Source organism: Rousettus aegyptiacus, unplaced genomic scaffold, assembly GCF_014176215.1.
Source record: "Rousettus aegyptiacus isolate mRouAeg1 unplaced genomic scaffold, mRouAeg1.p scaffold_m13_p_21, whole genome shotgun sequence".
NCBI lineage: Eukaryota > Metazoa > Chordata > Mammalia > Chiroptera > Pteropodidae > Rousettus > Rousettus aegyptiacus.
This window is the reverse complement of record NW_023416297.1, coordinates 262,608-283,996: the sequence shown is the minus strand read 5'-3', so window position 1 is coordinate 283,996 and position 21,389 is coordinate 262,608. Positions and strand designations below refer to the sequence as shown.

The 21,389-nt window shown below is 69.8% G+C and overlaps 1 protein-coding gene across 4 annotated transcripts in view; it reads right to left on the bottom strand.

The window, feature by feature from the left end:
- Nucleotides 1-1,443: 1,443 nt before the first annotated feature.
- The window catches only part of MTA1 (metastasis associated 1), a 30,922-nt gene continuing 10,976 nt past the window's right edge, over nt 1,444-21,389 (bottom strand). Inside the window, exons 3-22 of one of the 4 annotated variants that reach the window (XM_016121456.2) lie at nt 16,933-17,026; nt 14,055-14,105; nt 13,858-13,984; nt 13,723-13,786; nt 12,520-12,637; nt 9,972-10,074; nt 9,643-9,742; nt 9,012-9,200; nt 7,680-7,754; nt 7,437-7,495; nt 6,986-7,101; nt 6,604-6,755; nt 6,329-6,518; nt 6,122-6,211; nt 4,962-5,114; nt 4,788-4,823; nt 3,344-3,355; nt 2,465-2,496; nt 2,106-2,257; nt 1,444-2,022 (exon numbers count right to left, since the gene is read on the bottom strand). In XM_016121456.2, the coding sequence (XP_015976942.2) occupies nt 1,872-2,022; nt 2,106-2,257; nt 2,465-2,496; nt 3,344-3,355; nt 4,788-4,823; nt 4,962-5,114; nt 6,122-6,211; nt 6,329-6,518; nt 6,604-6,755; nt 6,986-7,101; nt 7,437-7,495; nt 7,680-7,754; nt 9,012-9,200; nt 9,643-9,742; nt 9,972-10,074; nt 12,520-12,637; nt 13,723-13,786; nt 13,858-13,984; nt 14,055-14,105; nt 16,933-17,026 (2,064 nt within the window). In that variant the 3' untranslated portion in view covers nt 1,444-1,871. Of the gene's footprint in view, nt 2,023-2,105; nt 2,258-2,464; nt 2,497-3,343; nt 3,356-4,787; nt 4,824-4,961; nt 5,115-6,121; nt 6,212-6,328; nt 6,519-6,603; nt 6,756-6,985; nt 7,102-7,436; nt 7,496-7,679; nt 7,755-9,011; nt 9,201-9,642; nt 9,743-9,971; nt 10,075-12,519; nt 12,638-13,722; nt 13,787-13,857; nt 13,985-14,054; nt 14,106-16,932; nt 17,027-21,389 lie in introns of those variants that run through there. The other 3 variants (XM_016121457.2, XM_036238162.1, XR_001594052.2) reach the window with 3 other exon arrangements.

Genomic DNA, 21,389 nt, shown 5'->3' with positions numbered 1-21,389 from the left:
TCCTGGGGAGGGACTCAAGGCTGGGCTCCAAGGGTGCAGGAGAGGGGTGGGGAAGGCCAGGCAGGGGCCTTAGGTGCAGGCTCAGTAGGTCCCCAGGCTCCTCGTGGACGATTCTTGCCCACCTGAGCTACCCTTTGCCCTGGGCCTGGCCTCCAAGAACAAGGCAAAACTGGCAAGCCCAGCCCTGGGCCCCCGGGGCCCTTGCTCCACAGCCTGTGCCCACTCCCCACTGCTGAGTTCCAGCCCAGACCCCAAGCAGCCCAGAGGATGCAGCCTGGGCTGGCCTGCCTGGCCAGGATGAGTGGAGACCACCTGGCCAGGGCCAGTGGAGAGGCAGTAGGAAGCCCCCTGGGCCTGAAAAGGAGGGGAGGGGACAAGGGTAGGCCAGGAGGGCAGGGCCTGGGGAGAGCCCAACCCCCTCATGCCCCACTTTCCCGACCCAGCTCAGTCCTTCTCAAGGTCGCTGCCTGGTCTCCCAGCTGATACCACAAGTCTGTGCTGGGCAGTGGGGGCCGTGTGTGGGGGTGGGCAGGATTGCAGATTAGAGTTGGTTGGGGGGGGTTGGGGGGGGTGCTACAGCCACTCAGACACCCTGGTCTGTCACCAGTGGCCCATCAGGGCCGCCGGAGGGAGGCCCAGACGCCTTATCTGTCTCCAGCCAGGGAGCAGCGGCTTCTATTTTAATTCTCTGGCTGAGATGTCACACCTCGCGGTGGGACAAGGGGAGCAGGAGGCAGAGCTCAGGGACGGTGAGGACCCCCACCCAGGGCCAGCTGAATAGTGCAGCCTGAAAAGGGGCCATCCCAGACCCCTTCCTCCAGCCACTGGCTGCCAACGCCTGTCCCGAGGGGGCCGCCCGTGGCAGGGTTTCTGAGAACTGCTGGAGCGGCTCGCTGAAATCTGAGCAAATTCTCACATGGCAAAGCCACACCTGCTGGGCAAACCCACACCTGCTGGACTACCTCTGGCTCTGTGCTCCCGGCAGAACCCTCGGACAGCTGGGCAGACTCTGTCAGGCGCAGGGCAGTGGCCGGCCACCCCAGCTGCGCTGGCCGCCCCAGCAGGGAGGGAGCCACACAGCCATGGGGGCTGGGTCCCTGGCCAGGCCCAGGCCACCTGCTCCTGGGACAGATGGTCTCAGTTCTACTGTGTGAGGACCCCGATTGCCAGTAGCCTTCTTCCCGCCCCCTGGGAGAGTGGTGGGCAGTGGGCCAGGCCGAGGGAGGCAGGTGTGTGGGCAGAGGCGAGGTGGTGGCGGAGCCCCCAGCCCAGCCTGGAGACTAGGATGGCCACGGACCGCACACTGCTCAGCGGGGCTTCTCCCCGAGGGTCACTGGACCTGGCACGCAGGGGGGCCTGGGGCGGCCACTCATCCAAAACGGACTCCTGCTATGGCTGGGGGCCGGGAGGGTGCACGTGGACAGAAGACGCGAGGAGGGCTGGTTGGTTTTTTCTTTTTGACTTTTTTTTCTTTGTTTTTTTTTAATATGAAAATTACTTGAAAAGACAAGGGGCCAACCCCACCAGGCAGCTCGGCCGGCCACTGGCTGTGCCGACCCTAACATTCCAGGTGTAAGTTACAGAGCTTAAGTTCATCTACAAAAAAAGTAATAAAAATAAAATTTAAAATGGCACCTTCAACAGAACACAACAAAACCTGCGGCCGGCCCGCGAGCCCGCAGCGCGGACACTGGGCCGCTCCCCACTCGCTCCGGCCAGAAAGTAACACAAAGCTAAACCAGCTCCCGGGCGCGGGGGTGCGTGGCCGCGAGCCCCCAGGGCCCCAGGAGCAGGCGAGGGCAGGAGGGGCTACCGGAACCGGCGGGGGGCGGGCGGGCGGGGCGGCCTCTGGTCCGGGCGGGGGGCGGGGCCTAGTCCTCGATGACGATGGGCTCGTCGTTGACGGGCGGGGGCGGGGGCGGCCGCAGCGGCAGGGCCTGGCTCTGGCGCAGGGCGATGGCCTTGTAGGGCCTGCGGGCGGCGCGCTTGGTCTCCGAGGATGAGAGCAGCTTGCGGATCTTCCTGTGGGCGGGCGGGCGGCGGCTGAGTGCTGGGGACTCGGCCGCCCTGCTGCCCGCCCCCCACGCCGGCCCCGCGGGCCTCACCTGGTCTCCTCGGTGGCCATGTAGAACACGTCGTCGGGGGCGTCAATCCAGTTCATCCGCCGCCGCTTGACAGGGGGCAGTGAGCACCCCCGGATCAGGCGCACTTTGGTGGGGTGCGGCTTACCGTTGAGCAGGAGGCTCCGGCTTGGTCCCTGTGGCCAGGGGAGGGAGGGGCTGCCCTGAGGCCTCCGCACTGCACCCGAGGGCACCAGACAGCTGCCCTGCAGACAGCGGCACACCCAGAACCCAGGGGGCATGGGCAGCCCGAGGCCCTCTGCTAGCCCTCCCAGATGCCGACAGAGCTGCCTGCTCAGGGGGCTGCGAACACACGTGTGCACATAGGAGGGGCCCCCCCTTACCATGTGCCTGGTCTGGCCGTGGTTCGCCAAGCCTGACAAGAAAGGGAGAGCAGAGCGTGAGGCTGGAGCCTGGCACGTCCTGCACCCACATCCCCGCGGAGGCCCCCCAGCCTGCCCCAGGGAGGCAAGAAGCCCCCGTCCCCACCCCCACAAGCCGCATCCAACACCCAGGCAGGACCTGGGAAACCAGGGGCCTCAGCTGCCATCGGCCTGGCCCAGCCCTGGCAGTCTCTGGTGGCCCCGCAATTCTCCGGGGCTCTGAGGGCCACCTCTGGTCTGAAAAGGCACAAGCTGGGGCTCCAGGCAGGAGGCCAGCAACCTCAGAGCTGACAGCTCGCGCCCCACATGCAGACCGTCTGCCTCCACCCCTGCTACTGACTCAGCCGAGACAGGGCACTGGTCTACGTGATGACCAGGTGGCAGCAGAAGGCCCCTCGGAGGGCGGCCACTCCCCAGCCAGCACCACTCAGATCCCAGGCCGGCTGCCGTCACTGGCCCTGGAGCAGGCCACCCCAAGAGGAGCTGGTGGAAGCTTCCAGGAGGAGCCAGGTGGTCGGGCCCTGGCCAGGTCATAGATGCTCCTGCCCTGTGGCTGGGGGTCTGGAGCTATACACCTCTGCCATGTGTCAGGACAGGACCCATCCTAGGTCACAGCCCACACCACTGGACCCCCGATCCCCAAACGCATGCTGAGTGAGGACCTGAGCTGAGGGGCAGGACCCACTGAGGGCGGCCAGGGCCGCCCTGTGCCCGAGTGCGGGCGTGCCAGCCTGTGGGAGCACCGTGAGCAAGCGGGTGTCAGGACCGCTGTCCGCCATGAGCCGGGTCTCAGCGCCCTGCGCACTGCCCCGGACTCGGGGGGCCCCCAGCAGTACTTACCCAGGTAGGTGCCTATCAGAGTGACGGGTGGCAGAAGGAAGGAAACACGTCACGTTAGAGGGGACGCAGGCCCGTGGGGGCCAGGGACGGGCGCGTGAGCCGGCTGACAGGCGCCAGCGGCCAGGGCCAGCCTGCCCAGACCCCAGCCCACGCTTCCCCGTCTCTGTGCCTTCCAGGCTGGCACTTGGGACCCACACTTCTGAGATAAATCGATGCAGAAGCACCCCGATTTTGGAAAAACCCGCGAGAGGATGTGAACATGTCCCTCTTGTTCCTTAATGGCGTGGACCAAGGGGCCTGCAGCTGTCCACAGGCCTCACGGCAACGCTCCCAGTGCCCGCCCGGGGCAGGTGACGTGGCACGGCCGGGCACTGGACCCGCTGGCCGGTCCCACAGGACGTGCCCAGTGTGCCAAGGGAACAGGGCTGGGTTGGATGACCACTGCCCACTGCCACCTTCCAGTCCCCATGTCCAGCCCGCATGTCCATGCCCATAAGCCCCCAAGACCTTGGTCAGCCCCGAGGGGACCAGCAGCCCTCTAGTTCTGAGCTTGGGGAGGGCTCCGGGAACATTCCCCTGGTTGGCCCGTGATACTGGCATGCCACCCAGGAACCCCGTCTCTAGGGGCCGGCAGGAGCTTAGAGCATGTTCCCTTATCCCCTCCCTCCGGTGGGGCTCCAGGTCCACCTTCCCCCACACATGGTCGCAGGCCAACCTGGGTGCTGCGGCCTCCGAGGCTGGCCAAGCCCCCCTGGTGCAGGCCCCTCCCAGCTAACATGCCTCTTGGCCCCCAAGCTAAGGCCGCCCCGTGACCACCCAGCAGAGGTGGCGAAGGCAGCGCAGGAGGTGACGGCCGCGGGCAGGGCCATCTGGGGCCTCACTCCTGAGGCCGCTGCCAACTGGCATCTGATGGCAGGAAGGTCCCAAGGTGGCCTCTCCCACCCCTCTTTAGGTCCCTGTCCCCTTCCGGAGGACGCTGTACCCGGGGCCCGCCCGGGTCTGGCGAGCGTTGCTCAGCCACGCCCACCGCGCCCGCAGCTCCGCCCATCTACCGCCCACCAGGCAGGGCGCACGCGTTGCAGGCACAGCGCAGGCGGCCGCCCGAGCGGAAGCTGAGGGCATGCGGGCAGACAGTGCGATGGCAGACAGTGCGGGCGGGCAGCGGGGCCGCCGGGGCCACGTGGTCGAGGGCAGTCCACTGACCAGGCGCCTGGACAAGAGAGGAATGCCACCCCACCCCCTGGGGAAAGGCTACGCCGTTTGGGGAGTTGGTGGCCCATTTGCTGTGCCTGCCTCTTCGCCAAGTGACGACTGCACAGGGGCGGGGGAGCGCGGCCTGGCCCGCGTGGACTGCCCCGCGGACGCGCCCGAGCCGCCCGCCGCGCACCACGCATGCGCGAGCACAGCACACACAGCACCACGCGCCGGCCGGCCATGGCCTTACCCCTACTGGGCATCAAGAGGCGCTTCTTCATGTTGCCTGGCAGCGCCCGACCACAGGAGAGAGGGAGAGAGGACACGGTCAGCGGGCGCTGGGGAGGACAAGGGGCCAGGCGCCCGGGGCCACAGGATGCGCCGCCTGGCGTCCGGGCCCCCCGGGCCTCCCCGCCGGACTCACCGTCCACCCCATTGTGCTGCTCGTAGCTCCTCTTGCCCAGGATGGTGGGGGAGCCATTGTTGATGACGGGGGCCGGCCTGGCGGGCGTCAGGCCGCCGAGCACGCCAGACACGCTCTTCACGGGGTCGGGCTTGGGAGGGCGCGGGTGGGTCTCTGCCGGGAGCAACAGGCAGGCCTTGCATGGGTGCGGGCAGCACGGTGGACCCAGGCACGTGAGGCTGAGGATGACTCCTGCCCACCACCCAGAGACCGGTGCCCGCCCGGAGTACCACCTGCCTGCACCTCAGGGCGTCTGGGGAGCAGGGGACAGCCCGGGGGTGGGGGGCAGGCTCCTTGGCTCGTCAGTCCCAGACTCACTGGGTGACCGGCGGCAGCTTACGGGCTCCAGATGAAAGCCCACAGATAAGCAAGCCCACGGGAAGCCTGCAGGCCCAGGCCACTGGCCAGAGGACCAATTAACAGCCCAGTGACTGGGCCAAGGACGCACCCCTCCAAGGGTGGGCCCCCTGGCAGCCCTCAGTGGTTCTCGGGTGCCATCGGCCACCTCCTCCCACAAAACAAGAAGAGGCCAGCTCTAGGACCAAGACCCCAGATAGCACACGATGCCAAAGCCACTGGTATCTGGGTAGAACACACTTAGCTCACGGTTCTGGAATGTCCTTCACTGAAGGACAGTCACCTGCACGCTAGGGGAACGGACTCAGGAAGCCGTCCTGAGTCCAGCGAAGCGGCCTGGTCCCACCCCACCTGAGGCCCCCGGCCTCATCGCCTATGGCTGCAGCTGTGGCTGGCCTGGTGGTGGCCAAAGCTAGAAGATGGGCAGCAATGGACGTAACCGGGGTCCCCAAGCCACAAGACCCCTGTGTGCAGCTGCTGGTTGGGGCACCGCCCCCCACCACCCAGCAGGGGCATGCCCTCCTGGAGGCACTTGCAGAAGACACTGGTCGGGCTCAGGGCTCGGAGGAACCCCAGCCCCCCAGACACTGCAGGAGCACGAGGGGAGGGGGGCTGGAAGCCAGGCTGGGGACGCCAGCTGAGTAAGCCGTGGGGGCAGGACCATGGGGGTACAGGGGCCGTGGGCAGCAGCTGAGGGTGGCAGATGGAGGGGCAGCATGGAGGTAATGTGAAGGGCCTGGGTCTGTTGGGGTGGGCAGGCTCACCGAGATACCGGAGCACGGCTTCCAGAGGCTTCCGTACAGCCTGCTTCAGCACCAGCGGGCTCTGTGAGGCTTCGGGCAGCCGGGCTGTACCTGTGAGTGGACACCGTGAGGGCCTTGCGGTGGGGTGTGGGGGAGCCAGGGCCAGCACGCCCTAGGTGGTCACCCTCCCTCCCACGGACAGAGTGCCGGGCAGGTGGGCACACTCACACTCGGCCTTGATGGCGGCGCTGTTGATGGGCGTGTAGGGGTGCCGGGCGGCGTGCCCGGGGCGCAGGATCTCACGGCACAGGCGCCGGGCGATCCGTGTGAGCTTGGTGGTGTGCAGGTAGAAGGCCTGTCTTGTCTTCATGGCGAACTTGGGGCTCCCGCTGCTCCGGGCTGGGGTGCCGTGGGGGCTCTGCGGAAGGGGGCGCGCCGCCCCGACACAGCGCCATGACCGCGGGCCGGGGCGGGGGGCCGCGCGCGGGGGGCGGGGCACTTACCATGGTGCCGCGGTTTGGGCCAGGCCTCTCTCCATCTAACCGGGTTGGCATTTTCAAGCCACCATATTTCTTCCAATATGTCCAACAAGAGGCGCAGAGACGACACTGCATGTTAGGGGGACCCCAAGAATACCACTGGTAAGACTGGGTGGCTACGGACAACAAAGTTGGAGACAGGCGGGTTCTTAAGCAGAACCAGTGACGGCAGAGAGCATTACACAGCTGTCGCCCGCTCCCGGCCGCCCACCCGGGGCCGGGCACCCGTGTCCAGGGCAGGGCTCCCCGGGCGCCAGGCGCCGCGCGGCCCCGCCCCCCGGGCCGGTCCTGGGACGGGCAGCGCCCACCGCTGCGGGCTGGGGCGGGCCCGGCCCCGGGCACTTACTGTAGCAGCTCTCACAGGCCCGGCCGGCCCCGGGGCTCTGGCCTGGCGCGCCTGCACCGTTCACCACACCCGCCTTGAGGTTGTTCACGCTGATCTGGTTCGGATTTGGCTTGTTACTTGGGGCAAGTGAGAGAGGGAGGGCGTCACGGGAGCACCTGCGGTCGGGCCCAGCCCCAAGAAAGCCGGGCGCGGAACGCTGGCGGCCCCGTCCAGACCGCCGACCTGTCGCCTGGGCTGCGCCATTTCCCCCTCGAGTCCTGCGAGAGGTTCCCGTGGGGCGCCGAGCCCTTGTCTACGCCCCTGCTCCGTCTGCCAGGTGCTCGGCACAGCTCAGGGCTTCAACCCGGCGGGCAGGTCCAGCCCTGACGCCTGTGCACTGTGCAGCCTGTGAGGCCGAGGGCTGCCCGGCCTCCCCACCCCCAGCCCGGAGGACGGCGGAAGGAGCACTTACTAGTTGGGGATATAAACTTGTTTTAACTTGCTCTCTGCTTCAGCTGCTTTCAAGCGTTTCTTAAAACACAAAACAGAAGGTCAGAAGGGCCAGCAGGCAGCAGGAGGGGAGCTCTGCTGTCCCCCAAGTCTGCCTTATAAAAGATCACCTAAGTTCCGCACGGGCTCTGCCGCGGAAGGCAGCGGTGCCCTCCGACCCTCGGCCGGGCCCGGCGCCCGCCCCAGCGCCCGCCCCGGGACCCACCTGCTGCACGTATCTGTCGGTGGTCTTCCACATGTAGTAGTACTCGATGATGCTGGTCAGGGACTTCCACGGCAGCTGTGGGCGGGCGGCGCGTCAGGTGGGCCCAGTGCGGCGGCCCGCCCACGCCCCGCCAGGAGGGCACCCCGCGAGCAGGGCCGTCAGGCCTGCGGGACGCTGCCTGCCGGGTGAGCCCCACACTTCCTACAACGCGTCTCACGCGGGCACACGCTGCCGCCAGGCCCCGGCCGCCATCGCTCGGGGGAGGCACCTCCCGCCCACACGGCGCTCAGTCCCGTGACGCCACGGCCTGTGACTACGCGGCGCCCCCCCAGAACGGCCCCCAGCCGAGCGCCTCGCGGGAGCCCACCCTGGGGTCACCCCCGCATCCCCGAGGGCTGGAGCCCCCCTCACAGAGCCAGCTCGCGCCTGCGCAGCAGCTTCTGCCGCCCCGGGTCCCCTGTGCTGGCCATGGGGCCGGCCCCCCATGACCACACGGGAGACGTGGGGGCTCGCGACGGAGAGAACTCTGACACTGTCCCCCTGTTCCCGCCACACGGCGAGTAGGGGTCTCCGAGGCGGGAGTCTGACCACCCCGAGTCTCCCAGTGCCTGTGGCTCACCCGCCACATCCTCTGGATGCGTGGGCGACGGAGTGAGGTGGGTGGCACTCACCCACTGTGTGAGCCTGGCTGCCCCCCTGTACCCCAGCGCTGATCTTGGTCTGAGAAGATCCTGATCACAGCTCAGGGTCCCAGAGAGTCCCGGACGAGTCTGCCTCGCATGGCCACCAGCCCCCCCGAGCAGGCGGAGCGCCTGCTGACTCTACCCACCGACATGAGGCCCGAGCCACCGTTCTGCACCCCGGGCCTCTGCCACCATGCGGAGGCTTCTCAGACACCGCCTGCCCTGCCGTGAGGGTGCTGCCAAGCCACCCGCCTCGGGCCCCTGGTCACACACCACCTCTGCAGGAATGTGGGCGTCAGGCCTGCCATGGCAGGGCGGCAGGCCGCCCCTTCCGACAGTGCGTGATTCAGAGACACGTGAGGGCAGGAAAGGGCCCCCCAGGCGGAGGCCCCGCCGCGGCAATGCCCACGACTGACGGACGGGCGGACACCCTCAAGGGCCACAGAACAAGGACGCCAAGGAGACGCCCGGCTGGTTAGGAGCAACAAACCCCCAGGGAAACTCCCACGAGTGCGGGTTGCAAAGCCCGCGAGGACCCAGGGACGCCCTGCAGAGGCGGCCGTCGGCTTCCCCGCCAGAGCCCCGCGAGCTGCGGCTGGGGAGGGGCCTCGAGGGAGCGCGGGTGCTGAGTGGGCCCCGTGGCACTCACGAAGTCCTGCTGGATGTCCGTGAAGTCCTTTCCGTACTTCTCCAGGGCCTCCTCGAAGAGGCTGGCCTCCGAGGCCGACCACTCCTCCATCTCATCCCGGCAGAGCACGGGCCCGCCCTGCGGCACCAGGGCGGAGATGGCCTTGGCGACGTCGTACACGCTCCTGTGCAGCGTGTCCATGGCGTGGAACTGCGGCCAGAGACGCGGTGTCACCGGGCCTCCCTGCACCAGCCGTGCCCAGCCGGGTCTGGGCCCCTGCGAGGCCTGCCGGCCCCCGACAGGAGACAGGGCGAGTCCCGGGCCCCGGGAGAGCTCAGAGAGAGGACGGGCTGCCCAGACCGGGCACGGAGGCAGGCTTGCCCCTGGGGTGACCCAGCCCCTGGGAAGCGCCCCTCCAGGTCAGGTTGGCGGGGGGGGGGCGGTGCTCAGCTAGGCCTGTGCCCGGGGCCCATGGCCAGCAAATGGATCCCACGTACAGCGGTGATGACCCTATTCCTCACGACCAACCCCCTGGGCTGGTGCAGAGGGACCCCGGGCAGAAAGCGTGCCGGGCAGCGAGCTGCCCGCTGGGAGGAGCCGCTGGCCGCCACGGTGTCTGGGGGCCCCGGGCGTCCTTCCGCGGCCCACTCACCAGGGTGATGTCCCGGGAGGCGGCGGCCGCGCTCATGTGCAGGCTGGGCTGCCGGACGGAGCTGCTGCAGTCCAGCGCCCGAGCAAAGGTGCCCACGGACCTGGGGAGGGAGGCAGACACTGCCCACTGGAGCCAGCCCAGGAGGGGTGGCCGGGGCCAAACCTGGACGTGTGAAGGACGCAAACACACAGCCGGTAGAGGTGCAGGGGACGCCAGCGCGGTCCCCAGGAGCCAGCTGAGCAGAGTGGCCCAGGGCACCAGGGACAGGAACCGAGGAGAAGACACCTTAAAAGCTACCCGACGTGCGGGGCCCCGCGGCCCCGACTCACCGGGCCACCACCAGGAACTGGTCGATCTGCTTGTCTATGAGCGGGTTGTGCGCCTCCCACACCTTGGTCTCCAGCGTGGACTGGTCGCGGCCGTCCTCCTCCCCTGCGGAGACGGCGCAGCCCCGTGAGGCCGACGGAGGCGGCGCGGCAGCTCCCGCCAGGCCCGTCCACGCCGCGGGCCTGCCGCCTCCCGGGCCCCACGGGGACGGGCCTGCTGGCGCGGGGAGAGCGAGGGGCGGCCAGCGGCCTGGAGGCGGAGTGCGGCACGTGCACACACGTGCACACGTACACGCATGCACGCAAGCACACATACAGACGAGTGCACATGCGTCCACGGGTGTGCGCACACACACGCACGCACGCGCGGGCCACAGCGCTCCAGCTGCACACTTGTCCACGAAGGGTTTTCACGCCTGCAGACAGCACGCGCCTGGGCTGGAGTGACCGCAGGGTCTTGGGTAAAGGGGGCGGCGACAGGTGGGTGACAGGGAAGACGCGACTCCCGGCCCAACACCGCTGACCCCCGAGCGGCCCGAGCCGCAGCCCCGTCACAGCCACGGCCCGCCCGGTGCCCGAAGGGCTCCGCCCGCCCCCAGCAGGCAGCAAGGCGCTGGGCAGGGGCTGGAACTCTGTCCTGGGGGCCGTCGAGGGCTCTGGACTGAGCGGGGCTCTTACGAGGGGGCCGTGACTCGCGGCGAGCGTCCTGCCGAGGCCCGTCCACGAGTCCGCTCAGCACCCTCTGCTCTCGGCAATGACGAACCTCCAGACCAAGAACGGGGCCCCCCGCAGCGCTGGCGCACCCTGGGGAGCCCCTGCGTGTCGGGGCTCGTGTGGGCGGCACAGCTGCACACGACGCGCCAGGCAAAGGTCGAAGGGCGCACGACCCTCGCCTGGAGGTCGGGGTCAAGGCGGCTCTGAGGCAGAGTGTGTGGCGTGGCCCCTGTGGGGTTCTCCTGGGGTCCGGGGTGGACACCTTCCTGGTGGGGCCTCACCTGGGGACACTAGTGTCCCACTCCTCCAGTGTCCAGGGCTGGAGGGTGACCGCCCGCGCCCCCGCCCGCCCTCCCCGCCCAGGGAACTCGCTCCGGCCCTCAGAGCGCCACTCCCAGATTCGAAAAGCACCCAAGGCAGACAGACGTGTGGCGTCGTTCACTGCCAAGGGTCCCGGGCCCCGGGAGGCCCGGGGCGCACGAAGCCCGAGCCGGTCCGTCCCCACTCCGCTCCGGCAGCCCAGGCGGTGGGGACACAGGAAGGGGCTTCGTCGAGGCCCTGCTCCTCTCAGCCCAAGCCCCATCTCCCGGGACCGAGAGGCTGACGGTCGGAGACGCTGCTGAGAGCAGCCGAGGCACGTTCTGGGCCCGGCGCCTGGGCCGCTGCCCAGAGAGCGAGGTCCTGACCCTGGAGCCACGAGCTCCCGACGGCACGTGGCTGACACCAGGCCCGCCACCCTCGGGCAGACTGGGGAGGCGGGACCAGCACCCCACAGACCCCTACGGGTGCCGGTACCCAGGGCGGCGCCCCAGGCAGGGTACCCCGCTGCGCAGAGGAGCAGGCAGGACGTGTGTGGGCAGAGGGAGCCCCGAAAGGCAGACGACAAAACCCGCCACCAAGCGAAAGCGTGTGCGTGTGGCGAAGGGGTGTGCGTCCAGGCGTGTGTGTGCAGCGTGTAAGGGGTGTGCGTGTGGCGCGGGTGAGGGGCGTGAGGGGCGCGTGTGGGGGGGGGGGTGTGTAAGCTAACGCGCCCGAGGCCAGGCCAGACAGGTGACGCATCGCCCGTCTGGAGGAGGCCATCGGGACGGGGAGGACCGGGAGCCGAGGCCCCGCTGGCCGGCTCCGCCAGTGGCAGGAGGAGCGGCCACACCGCCTCAGGGAGGGGACCCGCGGTCAGCTGGTGCGAGCCTGTCCGGGGACCCTCGCAGGCAGATGGGGGCCAGGGAAGCAGAGCCCCGGCCAGCCGGAGCCGGGGCCCAGGAGGACAGCCCACGTCTGTCTGTGTGTGCTGCAGGGCCCGGCCACCAAGCACCGACGCCCACGCGGGACCGGCTCCGCAGGGGGAGACGCCCGCACACGGGCACGGTGCGGGAGCGTCGCCGCGGGCTGCCACCGTGAGGGGGGCTGACCGTCCTACCACACGGCTGCCAGCCACACGCCGCCTCAGCAGAACACGTCACAGCCAGGCAGGGATGGCGGGAGGGCAGGTGACAGCAACCACGTGGCGGAGGCGGGCCCGCGAAAGGGGCAGCGTCTTTAGGAACAGGGAGACCGACGGGACGTCCCCACGCTGCGGCAGCCGCGGGAGGCGGCCTTCGTGAGGACGAGACACACGGCCTCCGGTCACCGCGGCCCCTCGCTCCGGCCTCTGCTGCTTGTTGGGGGTCCAGCCCACCCACGGGCCGCGGGGCCGCTGCAGGCGGGGGGGGGGGGGGCAGGCGGGAGCCGGGGCCGTGTCCCTCCACCGTACGGGCCGAGCGGCAGGAGTCAGCCAAACGGGCGACCCACTCAAAGAGAACGCGGCTCGAGCTGAGTGGCAAGGGCCGGCGCGCCCTACCTTCCTGCAGCAGGTCGCTGACGTCCGCCTGGTAGCGGTTGCCCACGCGGATCTCCCCCTTGTCGGCCAGCAGCGTCTTCTGCTGCGGATCATAGACCAGCGAGTAGAAGAAGAAGTCCTGGAAAACGGCACAGGCGTCGGCACGCGGGAGCTCGGCCGACCAGAGTGCTGCGCGCGGAGCCCGGGCCCGCCGGGGGCAGCCACGTGACGGCCGGGCCGCGGCACCCGCTGGGAACCCGGCAGGGCGGGCGCAGCCACCACCACGAGCCACGGCCGGGTCGTCGCGTCTCTGCGACAGCAGCGGCTTGACCCTCGAACCGACGGGAGTTCACAGCGGCAAAAGCCCCGGGAGCGTGGGGCCGGCGCGCGGGCCGTGCGCAGCGCGGGTGCAGCCCACGCCCCTGTACTCGGCCTCCCGCTGCCCCCCCGGCCCCTCGCGCACCCCCGGGCACGGCCTGCCCGAGGCCCGAGAGGCCAGCACTGAACTAGCCCCGCGGGACGCACGTGCTCGTCCCCACGTGAGGGTGACGCCCTTCCCAACAGGTGAGAGGGACGGGCAAAGGGCACACAGGTGCCCTCACCTGGAGACAGACACCGGTCCCTCGACGCTGGTCCAGGACCAGCTGTGCACCGGCCGGTCGCGCGGCCTTACAGCGGCCTTGGCGCGCACGAGGCGCTCCGTCACTGCCCGTGGGGCTGTTGCTAAGGGGCATTTCTAAGCTGCACACAGCACCCCTCCGGAGTGGAAGCATTCTTGGGGGCCCCTGCTCCTGCCATCTGCCTAGGGCTTCCAGGGAGAACAGGTCACGACGGCCCCTCCCACATGGACCCAGGCCACCTTCCCCAAACATGCCAGGCACGTGACGTCCCCCGGAGTCCCTCGCTGCCTGCCGAGCTCCTCCTGGTGGCCTCCTAGACTCCTGACTAGGCTCCCACCCGCCGCGTCCCGCTGAGCCTAAGACAGCTGGGCTGTGTCACAGGAGGGGGTGGTGGCCGACACTAAGCAGTGCCCCTGGCAGGCGACAACGTGTGTGTGGGGGGGGGGCTCGGGGAGGTCCCTCGGGCTCCTCGCCGGTCCCGGGACCTCCCTCCCTCCAAGACGAGCATCCGGAGGTGGACGCGGCCCCGTGGGGAAGCGGGCGGCAGCCCCTGCTCGCGGGGCCGGGGTGGGGAGACGCGCCTGCCCGCCCGTGGCTGCCTCACCTCCCGCTCCAAGTAGGACTTGAGCGACTCGGTCTCGTTGAGCAGAGTGACGCTGCACTTCCCTCTGCAAGAGAGCGCGGCCGTCAGGGCACGGGGCCGCCCGCCCGCCCGCCCGCCCGCCAGCCCGCCCGCTACCTGATGTGGGTGGCGGGCAGCGACTCCAGCTGCCGCGACAGGAACAGCTCCCGGTGCCGCAGCTGGTGCTTCAGCTTCTCGGGCAGGTCGACCACCTCCGGGTTCTCCAGCTCCTCCTCCGTCTCCCCTGAAGGGCCAGGCGTCAGCCAGCCCCGCAGGCCCCCGGCCCGCCCCGCAGGCCCCCCCGGGGCCCTTACCTTCCTCTCCGGTGTCCGCCCCGGGTCCGGCTTTGTAGCAGACTGACAGCGCTACGGGACAGACACCAGGCAGCGGGTGAGCTCCCTGCCCCGCCGGGGCGGGGGCGGCACACCGGGCAGGGTGGACACAGGGCCAGGACTGCAGGCACCCCGCCCAGCCGGCCTCGGCGCGGCCTGCCCCGGTGCCCGCGCCCGGGACCCCAGCAGGATCCGAGGGGCCGGCGACAGGGCCGCTTCCCGGGCGCCCTGCCCCACCCCCAAGGCAGGGGAGCCAGACCCTCCTGAGGTGCGCGGCCGGGCGCGGGAGGGTCCCCAGGCCCCTGGCAGCGCCTGTGCCTCCTGCTGGAGGGCCGCCCGGGGGCCGGGCAGGGGCACAGGGAGCTCGGCACGGGCTCGGCTGCTGTCCTTCGCTCTGGGCAGCGTCTTGGGGAGCCACAGAGCTGAACCCCGGCCCTCCGTCCCAGGCCCCAAAGGCGGGGTACAGCGCAGCGTTCCCCACTGCAGCCCACCACGGCCCTCCCCTGGCCTGCACAGAGCTGGCAGGGCCAGGCCACTTCCCATCTGGCTCCCACTCTGGGCCCTGCCGCACCTGGGCCCACGGTCCTCTGCTGCCTCCCTGTGGCAGCTGTGGGGAGTCCTGGAGCCCCAGGGCTGGGGGGGGGGTGCTGTGTGGGGTCTGGGTCTGCTCCAAACAGCAGGCCACACGGCTGGCCGGCCGAGTGTCCATGCTACCCGCCTCCTCACCTCCCTGCCCATTCCCAGGAACCCACGAGCAACCCCCACCTGCTTACGTCACCTACATCCAGAGCCTGCCTGGCAGCGAACCAGGGCCCGCGCCCTCTTAGGGTCCACAGACGCAGCCCAGCACAAGCCCGCAGTGGCTCCTGGACCCCTCACCCTGCCAGGGCTGGGCTCGTAGCCCGGGGAGGGGCCAGCCCCCAGGAACTCAGGCGGGGAACCCAGGGCCGGTGGCCAGTGGCATGGAGACCCCGTGCTCTGGGACTGGGGGGTCCTGGCCCCAGGCTCAAAGCTGGGGGACCTCACCCCCAAGGCACAGGCAGGCTCGGCACCGCCCCGCAGGCTCCCGCCCCACCAACTCTGCCGGTTCCGGGAGGCCTGTCGCCAATGTCTGAGAGTTCCCCAGGCAAACTCCAGCTCTGAGGGGAGCAGCTCTGCGGGAGTGGGGGGCAAGGGGCCGTGGCCACACCCGCTGTGGCCTGAGGCAGCTGCTCTGGTTCCCACGCAGGGCCAGGGCTGAGAGGAGGTGGCCTGGAGGACACCAGGAAGGGCCGCTGTCCCGCATGGGGCGAGTGCCCTGGCAGGGGGGAGGGGGGCTGTCCTTCAGGCCCCTGGGCCCAGGAGAAACCCCAGCAGTTAACTGGATCGAGCTGAGAGGTCCCGTGGGCCCCGCATGTCCCCGCCCGCCCCCGATGCCGGGCACGGCGCACTCGCGAACACGCGGACAGCCCGGCCGGACGCGGCTCCTGCAGGAGAACCGCGACGCGGCACGGCCGGCAGAGGCCGGACGCCCCCGACACAGGGGGGCCCCGTGGGCCCCGCCGGGCAGGACGTGCGCTCCCTGAAGCTCGGCCCCCCACGGCCCGGCCAGGACGCTCTGCTGCCCGACACCCTGCCCCAACGCAGCCCTCCTGGGACAGCCGCCCGCCAGCAGCACGAGCCAGGCCCCCTGGAGCCCTCGCGGCCACTGGCCGTCCTCCGGGGCGCCTGACAGCGAGGCAGCCTGGGCCTGTGGCCAGTGCGCCACACATGCAGGGGGTGAGGCCTGGGATCATTCTGGCCAGGAAGTGGACACAGGACACCGTTGGTCAGTGATGACCCCGAGTCACCATGAAGCCCACTGCCCTGGGCCACACGGGAGTGTCAGGCTCACGGCCCGGCCAGCCTACTCGAGACCCCGGCCACCACGTGGAGCAGGGACCAGCAGCCACCAGTGCCGCCCCATGGAGCACACAGCTGGGGACCCGAGGCCCCCGCGTTTCCCCTGGCACCTGGAGGCCACAGAACGTGGGGCGGGGGACACAGGCTTCAGGGCTGCAGGCCGAGCAGCCGCTGCGTCCCACCCCTGACGCGGAGCCCCAGGCTCAGCTCTGCCACCCACCACCGGATGTGGAGCCGCCTGAGGCACAAACTGCACCAGAGCCGGGCCCTCCGCTGCTCGCGACTACGGCCAGGCGCGCCGCGGGGCCCGCCGCACAGCCCTCGGCCGCCCTGCATGGCGCAGGGGCCTGTCCTGGGGGCCCAGCCTAGCTGCGCTGACCCTGCCGCTGCTCAGGCTGCTACAGGTGCCACCCAGAGTCAGGAACGCCACCGGTGAACTCACGGCTAGGAAGCTGGCTGTCTGCAGGCTGGATGGCCAGCAGCAAGGCCACCCAGCGTGGCCCTTCAGCCCAGCGACCAGGGGACCAGCGGCAGTCACACTCCAAGCCGCGAGAGCCCAGACCTCAGCGCTCCAGGCTCAGGGGAGCCCCGGGCAGAGGCCCGGCGACCCCCGCCCGGCTGCAGGAGAGGACTGGGGCGTGGTGCGTGGGGGCCACACGGGCCGCCCTGGCTGAGGGGAGCAGCCGGAGCCCGCCCGCCAGTCGCCGTCGCTGGCTTTAGAGGGGGAACGCGGGGCTGAGCTGGGAGCTGGGGGTGAGCAGGGAGCTCGGAGGCTCCGGCCTGCAGGGCACTGCTCGCCGCGGCAAAGCCGGAGAGCCGGAGGAGGCCCCCTTCCCTGCGGCACCCAGGACGCGGTCCGGCAGACCTGAGCCTCACGGTCGGTCACACCTCAGGCAGATGCCCCCCCCCCCACCGCACCTCCCGCAAGGGGCACGGCCGGGGCCCACTTCCGAGGGGGCGGGCCCGGGGCAGGACTCACTGGCGTGCTTGTCGGCCAGGGCGATGAGCGTGCTGGAGATGTCCCGCCGCCGGTAGAAGCAGACCACCTTGGCCTCCACGTTCCCGCTGGCCGTCTGCAACAGCAAGGGCGTCACCCCGGGCCGTGCCGAGCCGGGCGGCCCTGGTCCACAGGACCCGGGGTGCACGGCTTCCCAGAGCCCTGCCTCCTTGCCATTGGGGGGCCTGAGGCTTCCGAGTTCCCCCACAGGCTTTGCTCGCCTGAATCTGGGTGAACCCGGCCCCCCGCGAGGTCGGCCATGACCAGACCCTGGCCCCGGCAGCTCCCGCAGGCCGTGCGTCAAGAACAGGGGGCCACCGGCCCAGGTCGCGCCCAGGAGCAACCCCGGGTGCCGAGCAGAGGCGTGCCCGGGGCCTGGAGTGTCCTCGCCCCAGCGCCGTGACAGCAGGGCCGGGTGCCCGGGCGCGGTCCAAGGACCGGCACAGAGGTCGCCGAGCCCGGGAGAGGGGAGGGCGCAGGCGCGGGGCAGAGGCGCTTGGAAGTTTTCAGTGACAGCGCGAGGGTCGCGCCCCCGTGTAAGGCTTCTGTGGACCACGGTTTACAATGCTGAAATTTACCTTTGAGGAAAGCACTTAACTTACAGCTACTTAATTCTGCTAGACCAGGAATCTTCCAAGAAAATCCTGGACGAGAAAAAGCCAAGGGAGTTCTTCCCCACCAAGCTTATGTCACGAGAAGTGTCAGAGACACTTGAGAAAATAAGTTAAAAATGTGAATAAAGTGGCAATCGCTACGTCTCCAGCAACGATTACTTTAAGTGCAAACAGATGAAATGCTCCGGGGAAGCCACGGCTGCTGGACGGATGAGAACACAAGACCCTTCCCTGCGCTGCCCACGAGACACGCACGTCAGACCCAAAGACAGACAGATGGAAAGGGACGAAAAACGCCCTTTCAAGACAATGGAACAGACAGACAGAAAAGCTGGGGAAGCAACACTTGCACCAGACAAACTGCGGCTTAAAATCAAGGCTCTCACGAGAGGCGAAGAAGGAGCCGCCCCTCCCCCCCCCCCCCCCCCGCTGGGTGTCCACCTGAAGACACCCCGAACACCGCTTTGAGGGGACGCGTGAGTCCCCGGGTTCGCTGCGACAGCCAAGATGCGGGGGCCGCCCGGGCGCCCACCGACGGACGATGGGTGAAGAAGAGGGGGCCACGCGGTCGAACGAACGCTACTCGGCCGCGCGGGTGAGCGCGACCTCGCCCCCCCGCGGCAGCGTGGGTGGACCCGGAGGGCGTGGTGCCGAGCGGAGTAAGTCAGGCCGAGGAAGACACACGTCACCCGTGGGGTCCAGAGAACAGGAGGACAAACGACAGGGCCGAGCTCGCAGGCGCAGAGCACTGTGATGGGGCCAGACGCGGGGCGGGGTGCGTGGAGGGGGAGGGGGAGGGGCCAGACGTGGGGCGGGGTGCGTGGAGGGGGAGGGGCCAGACGTGGGGCGGGGTGCGTGGAGGGGGCGCGGGAGGAGTCGCGGCATGCGCAACGTGGCGGTGTCAGGCGGGACCTGGGTTTCTCCGCGTGGCCGCTTCGTGAGTAATAAAAACGTCTAATCGCTGTGTCGCGCGCCTGACACTAACACGATGCTGTACGTCGACTGTAACTGAGAAAAGCAGAAGTTCCGGAAAGACAGCGAGTCCTGGGGCTCCTCACGCCCGTGAGCGTAAGCCGCCAGCACCGGCCCCGCGCCTGGCAGGACCCTTGGTCACCCCAGGCGCCCAAACGCTGCCTGAGCCAGAAGCCTGGCCAAAGCACCTCCCAGGAAATCCCGGCCCGAAGCTGCGGGCCGTGCTCAGACTACACGGCGCACGGCCCCGCGGGTGCCGGCTCGCGGCGGCTCACAGACGCCCCAGGACGGCGCCCCCGGGCTGCGAGGTCTGGGCCCTGGGGGTGTCCTGCTGCACGGTGCACCATCGTGTGCCCCCTGCCCAGGTGGGACCCACAGACCTCAGACTCCGGATCCTGCTCCCAGGTCCCCCCTGTGCTCCACCCGGTCCCCGGGCCTCGGCTCTCCGACCAGTCTGCCTCCTCAGCCCGCCCAGAGCCCCCGCCCCATGCGCGGTCCCCACGGGTCCCCAGCAGAGGCCTGGACAGCTGTGCGCCCTTGCCTGCTCCGAGGGCCCAGGCCCCGGCCTCCTCGTGGCAGGGCGTGGCCGGGGAGCAGGCTGAGCACGTGCCGGGACAAGCCGGCCAGACGCCTCGGGCAGCTTCTGGGGCCACGTGTCCCTTGTGGCTGCGCCCTCTGCTCCTCCCCAGCCTCGGGCCACCCGCTGCCTCTCTGGGTCTGTCTGTCCCCTTCGGCCCCATGCTCCCACACCCCACCTCTCTCTCCTTCCAACCACAATCTTCTCAGTATCCTGAAGCTTTAGCTTTTCACTGTGACAACGTAAACATGACAACGCAGCCAGGGCCGGTTCCAAGAAGGAACCGCAACGACCCCTTGAAAAGCCCACGAGCACCCAGAGCCCCGGGCGCGCGGCGCCTCTGCTGGCCGTCCACCCGTCCCTCGGCCCGTGGCCACAGCAGTGGCCGCTGCACACGGCGCAGCCAGCGCTGAGGGATGAGCCTCAGCGAAGTCCCCGGAGGCGCGGTGGCCCTGCTCCGGGTCCCCAGACAACGGTGCGCCCCACGCCTCAGACCCGTGTCCCCCACTGCCCTGCCCGGGACCCCGGGCACTGTGCGTCCTCGGGCTGCACACTCCTGAGGCGGTGGCTGCCGTGAGGGCGTCCGGCAGCACCTGGCTGTCCCCGCACTGGACGCCGGCTGCCCGCAGGACGCGGTGTGGGGAGGATGAGCACCGGGACACCCTGGTCCCTGGCCCTGCGTGGGTCGGTTTCCGGGGCGCCCGGCCCCCTCGGCCAGCCCCCCTCCACCACCAACGCCAGGGCTGCACCTTCCCCCGCAGCCGCCCACCCAGGGTCCCGTCTGTCAAGGACCACGAGTGGTTCGCTGGCTTCCGGGCCCTTCTGCTCGGGTGGCGGCTGCTTTTCTCGGTTTGTCCAGGTCGGCTTTTCCCGTGACAAGGCTCCCATGATCTGCTGCCTCTGGGCCACCTTCCTGTCCCCAAGGGGCAGGGCTCTGCGGAGAGGGAGCCCCTCTGCTGTGTGTATGGAGAGGGACCCCCAACCCTGCCGTGTGTGTGGAGATGAACCCCCACATTGCTGTGGGGAAGGGACCCCAACCCCTCTGGGCGTGTGGAGAGGAACCCTCCCCGCACCCTGCTTGACGGCTGCTGCCCCGGTCCCTGGCCGAGGGGGCAGAGACGGCTCAGGCCTGTTTTGGCTGCAGCCGGAACCACACGCCCTGGGCTGTGCCTGGCTGGGCCAAGGCCACGTCGCCAGATGCACCTGGGCCAGTGGCTGGCAAGGCAGCGGGCCCCGCGGCGGGGCTCTGTGGCCCGTGGCCCTGCCCGATGCCGACCCCCTTCCGGAAGCCTCCACGTCCTCGCCCTGCACCTGCCGGAGCCCGTCTGTGTCCGCAGCTCCCGGGGCCTTGGCCCCGCCTTCTGACCATTTCAGGGGGTGTCACGGGTGAGAGCGGACGCTGGCGCTGTGCCCGCGGGAGCCCCCTGCTCTCCGACCCTGGGAGCCCGGAGTCTCACCGCTGGCGGCACCCCCTTCCCCGCCGTGACGAGGACGGGATGGGCGCTCCGGGCGCCGACGCAGAGGCTGGAGGGCGGGGCAGCATGGCTCCGCCGCCCGGGGGGTCAGTGCCGTCTGCTCCCACCCTCCCCAGCCTCCCCACCGCGCCACCGTGGTGAACCCCAGTTCCCTGCACCGTTTCTTCACGTCCCCCAGTCAGCACACCCCGAAGTGCAGACGGCTGACTGCTCGCTGCTGGCCCAGCCGAGGGCGCCGGGCACCCCGCTCCCGCTGGCCCTGGGGCAGACACTGCAGCCAGAGGCCCCTGGTGAGCCAGGCCACAGGTCAGGGTTCAGCTGTGGCTGAGTCTGAGCCTTGGGGGATCCTGACCTTTGCCCCAATCCCGGCCGCGTCCCAAACTCCAAGCCATGCTGCCACAAAGCCCAAGAGGCGCAGCCAGGCCCCCCGTCGCTGGCACAAGTAACAATGTGGGGGGTGGGGGGTGGAGCTGCAGGGCCCAGGGCCACGTCTGAGGAGAGGGGACGCACCACGCCCCCGCACTACCCATTGGCGGGGTGGCGGGGGCTCTGGCTGAGCAGGGGAAGGAGCAGGGCTGGAACCTGAGGCCATGCCCCCACAGCGCCGGCCCAGGGGCCTCTGGGCGCCATTCCTGGGCACGGCCACAGCCTACGCAGGCGTGGCGGGAAGTGGGGGTGTCCTGGGCCAGTGGGAAGGGAGGTGGGTGACAGGACCCACCCCAAGGCCCCGAGGCCCCTCTGCCCGGACCCCGGGCGTGTGGCTGGTCCTCGGAACCATCCAGCCCAGACCCTCTCAGCACT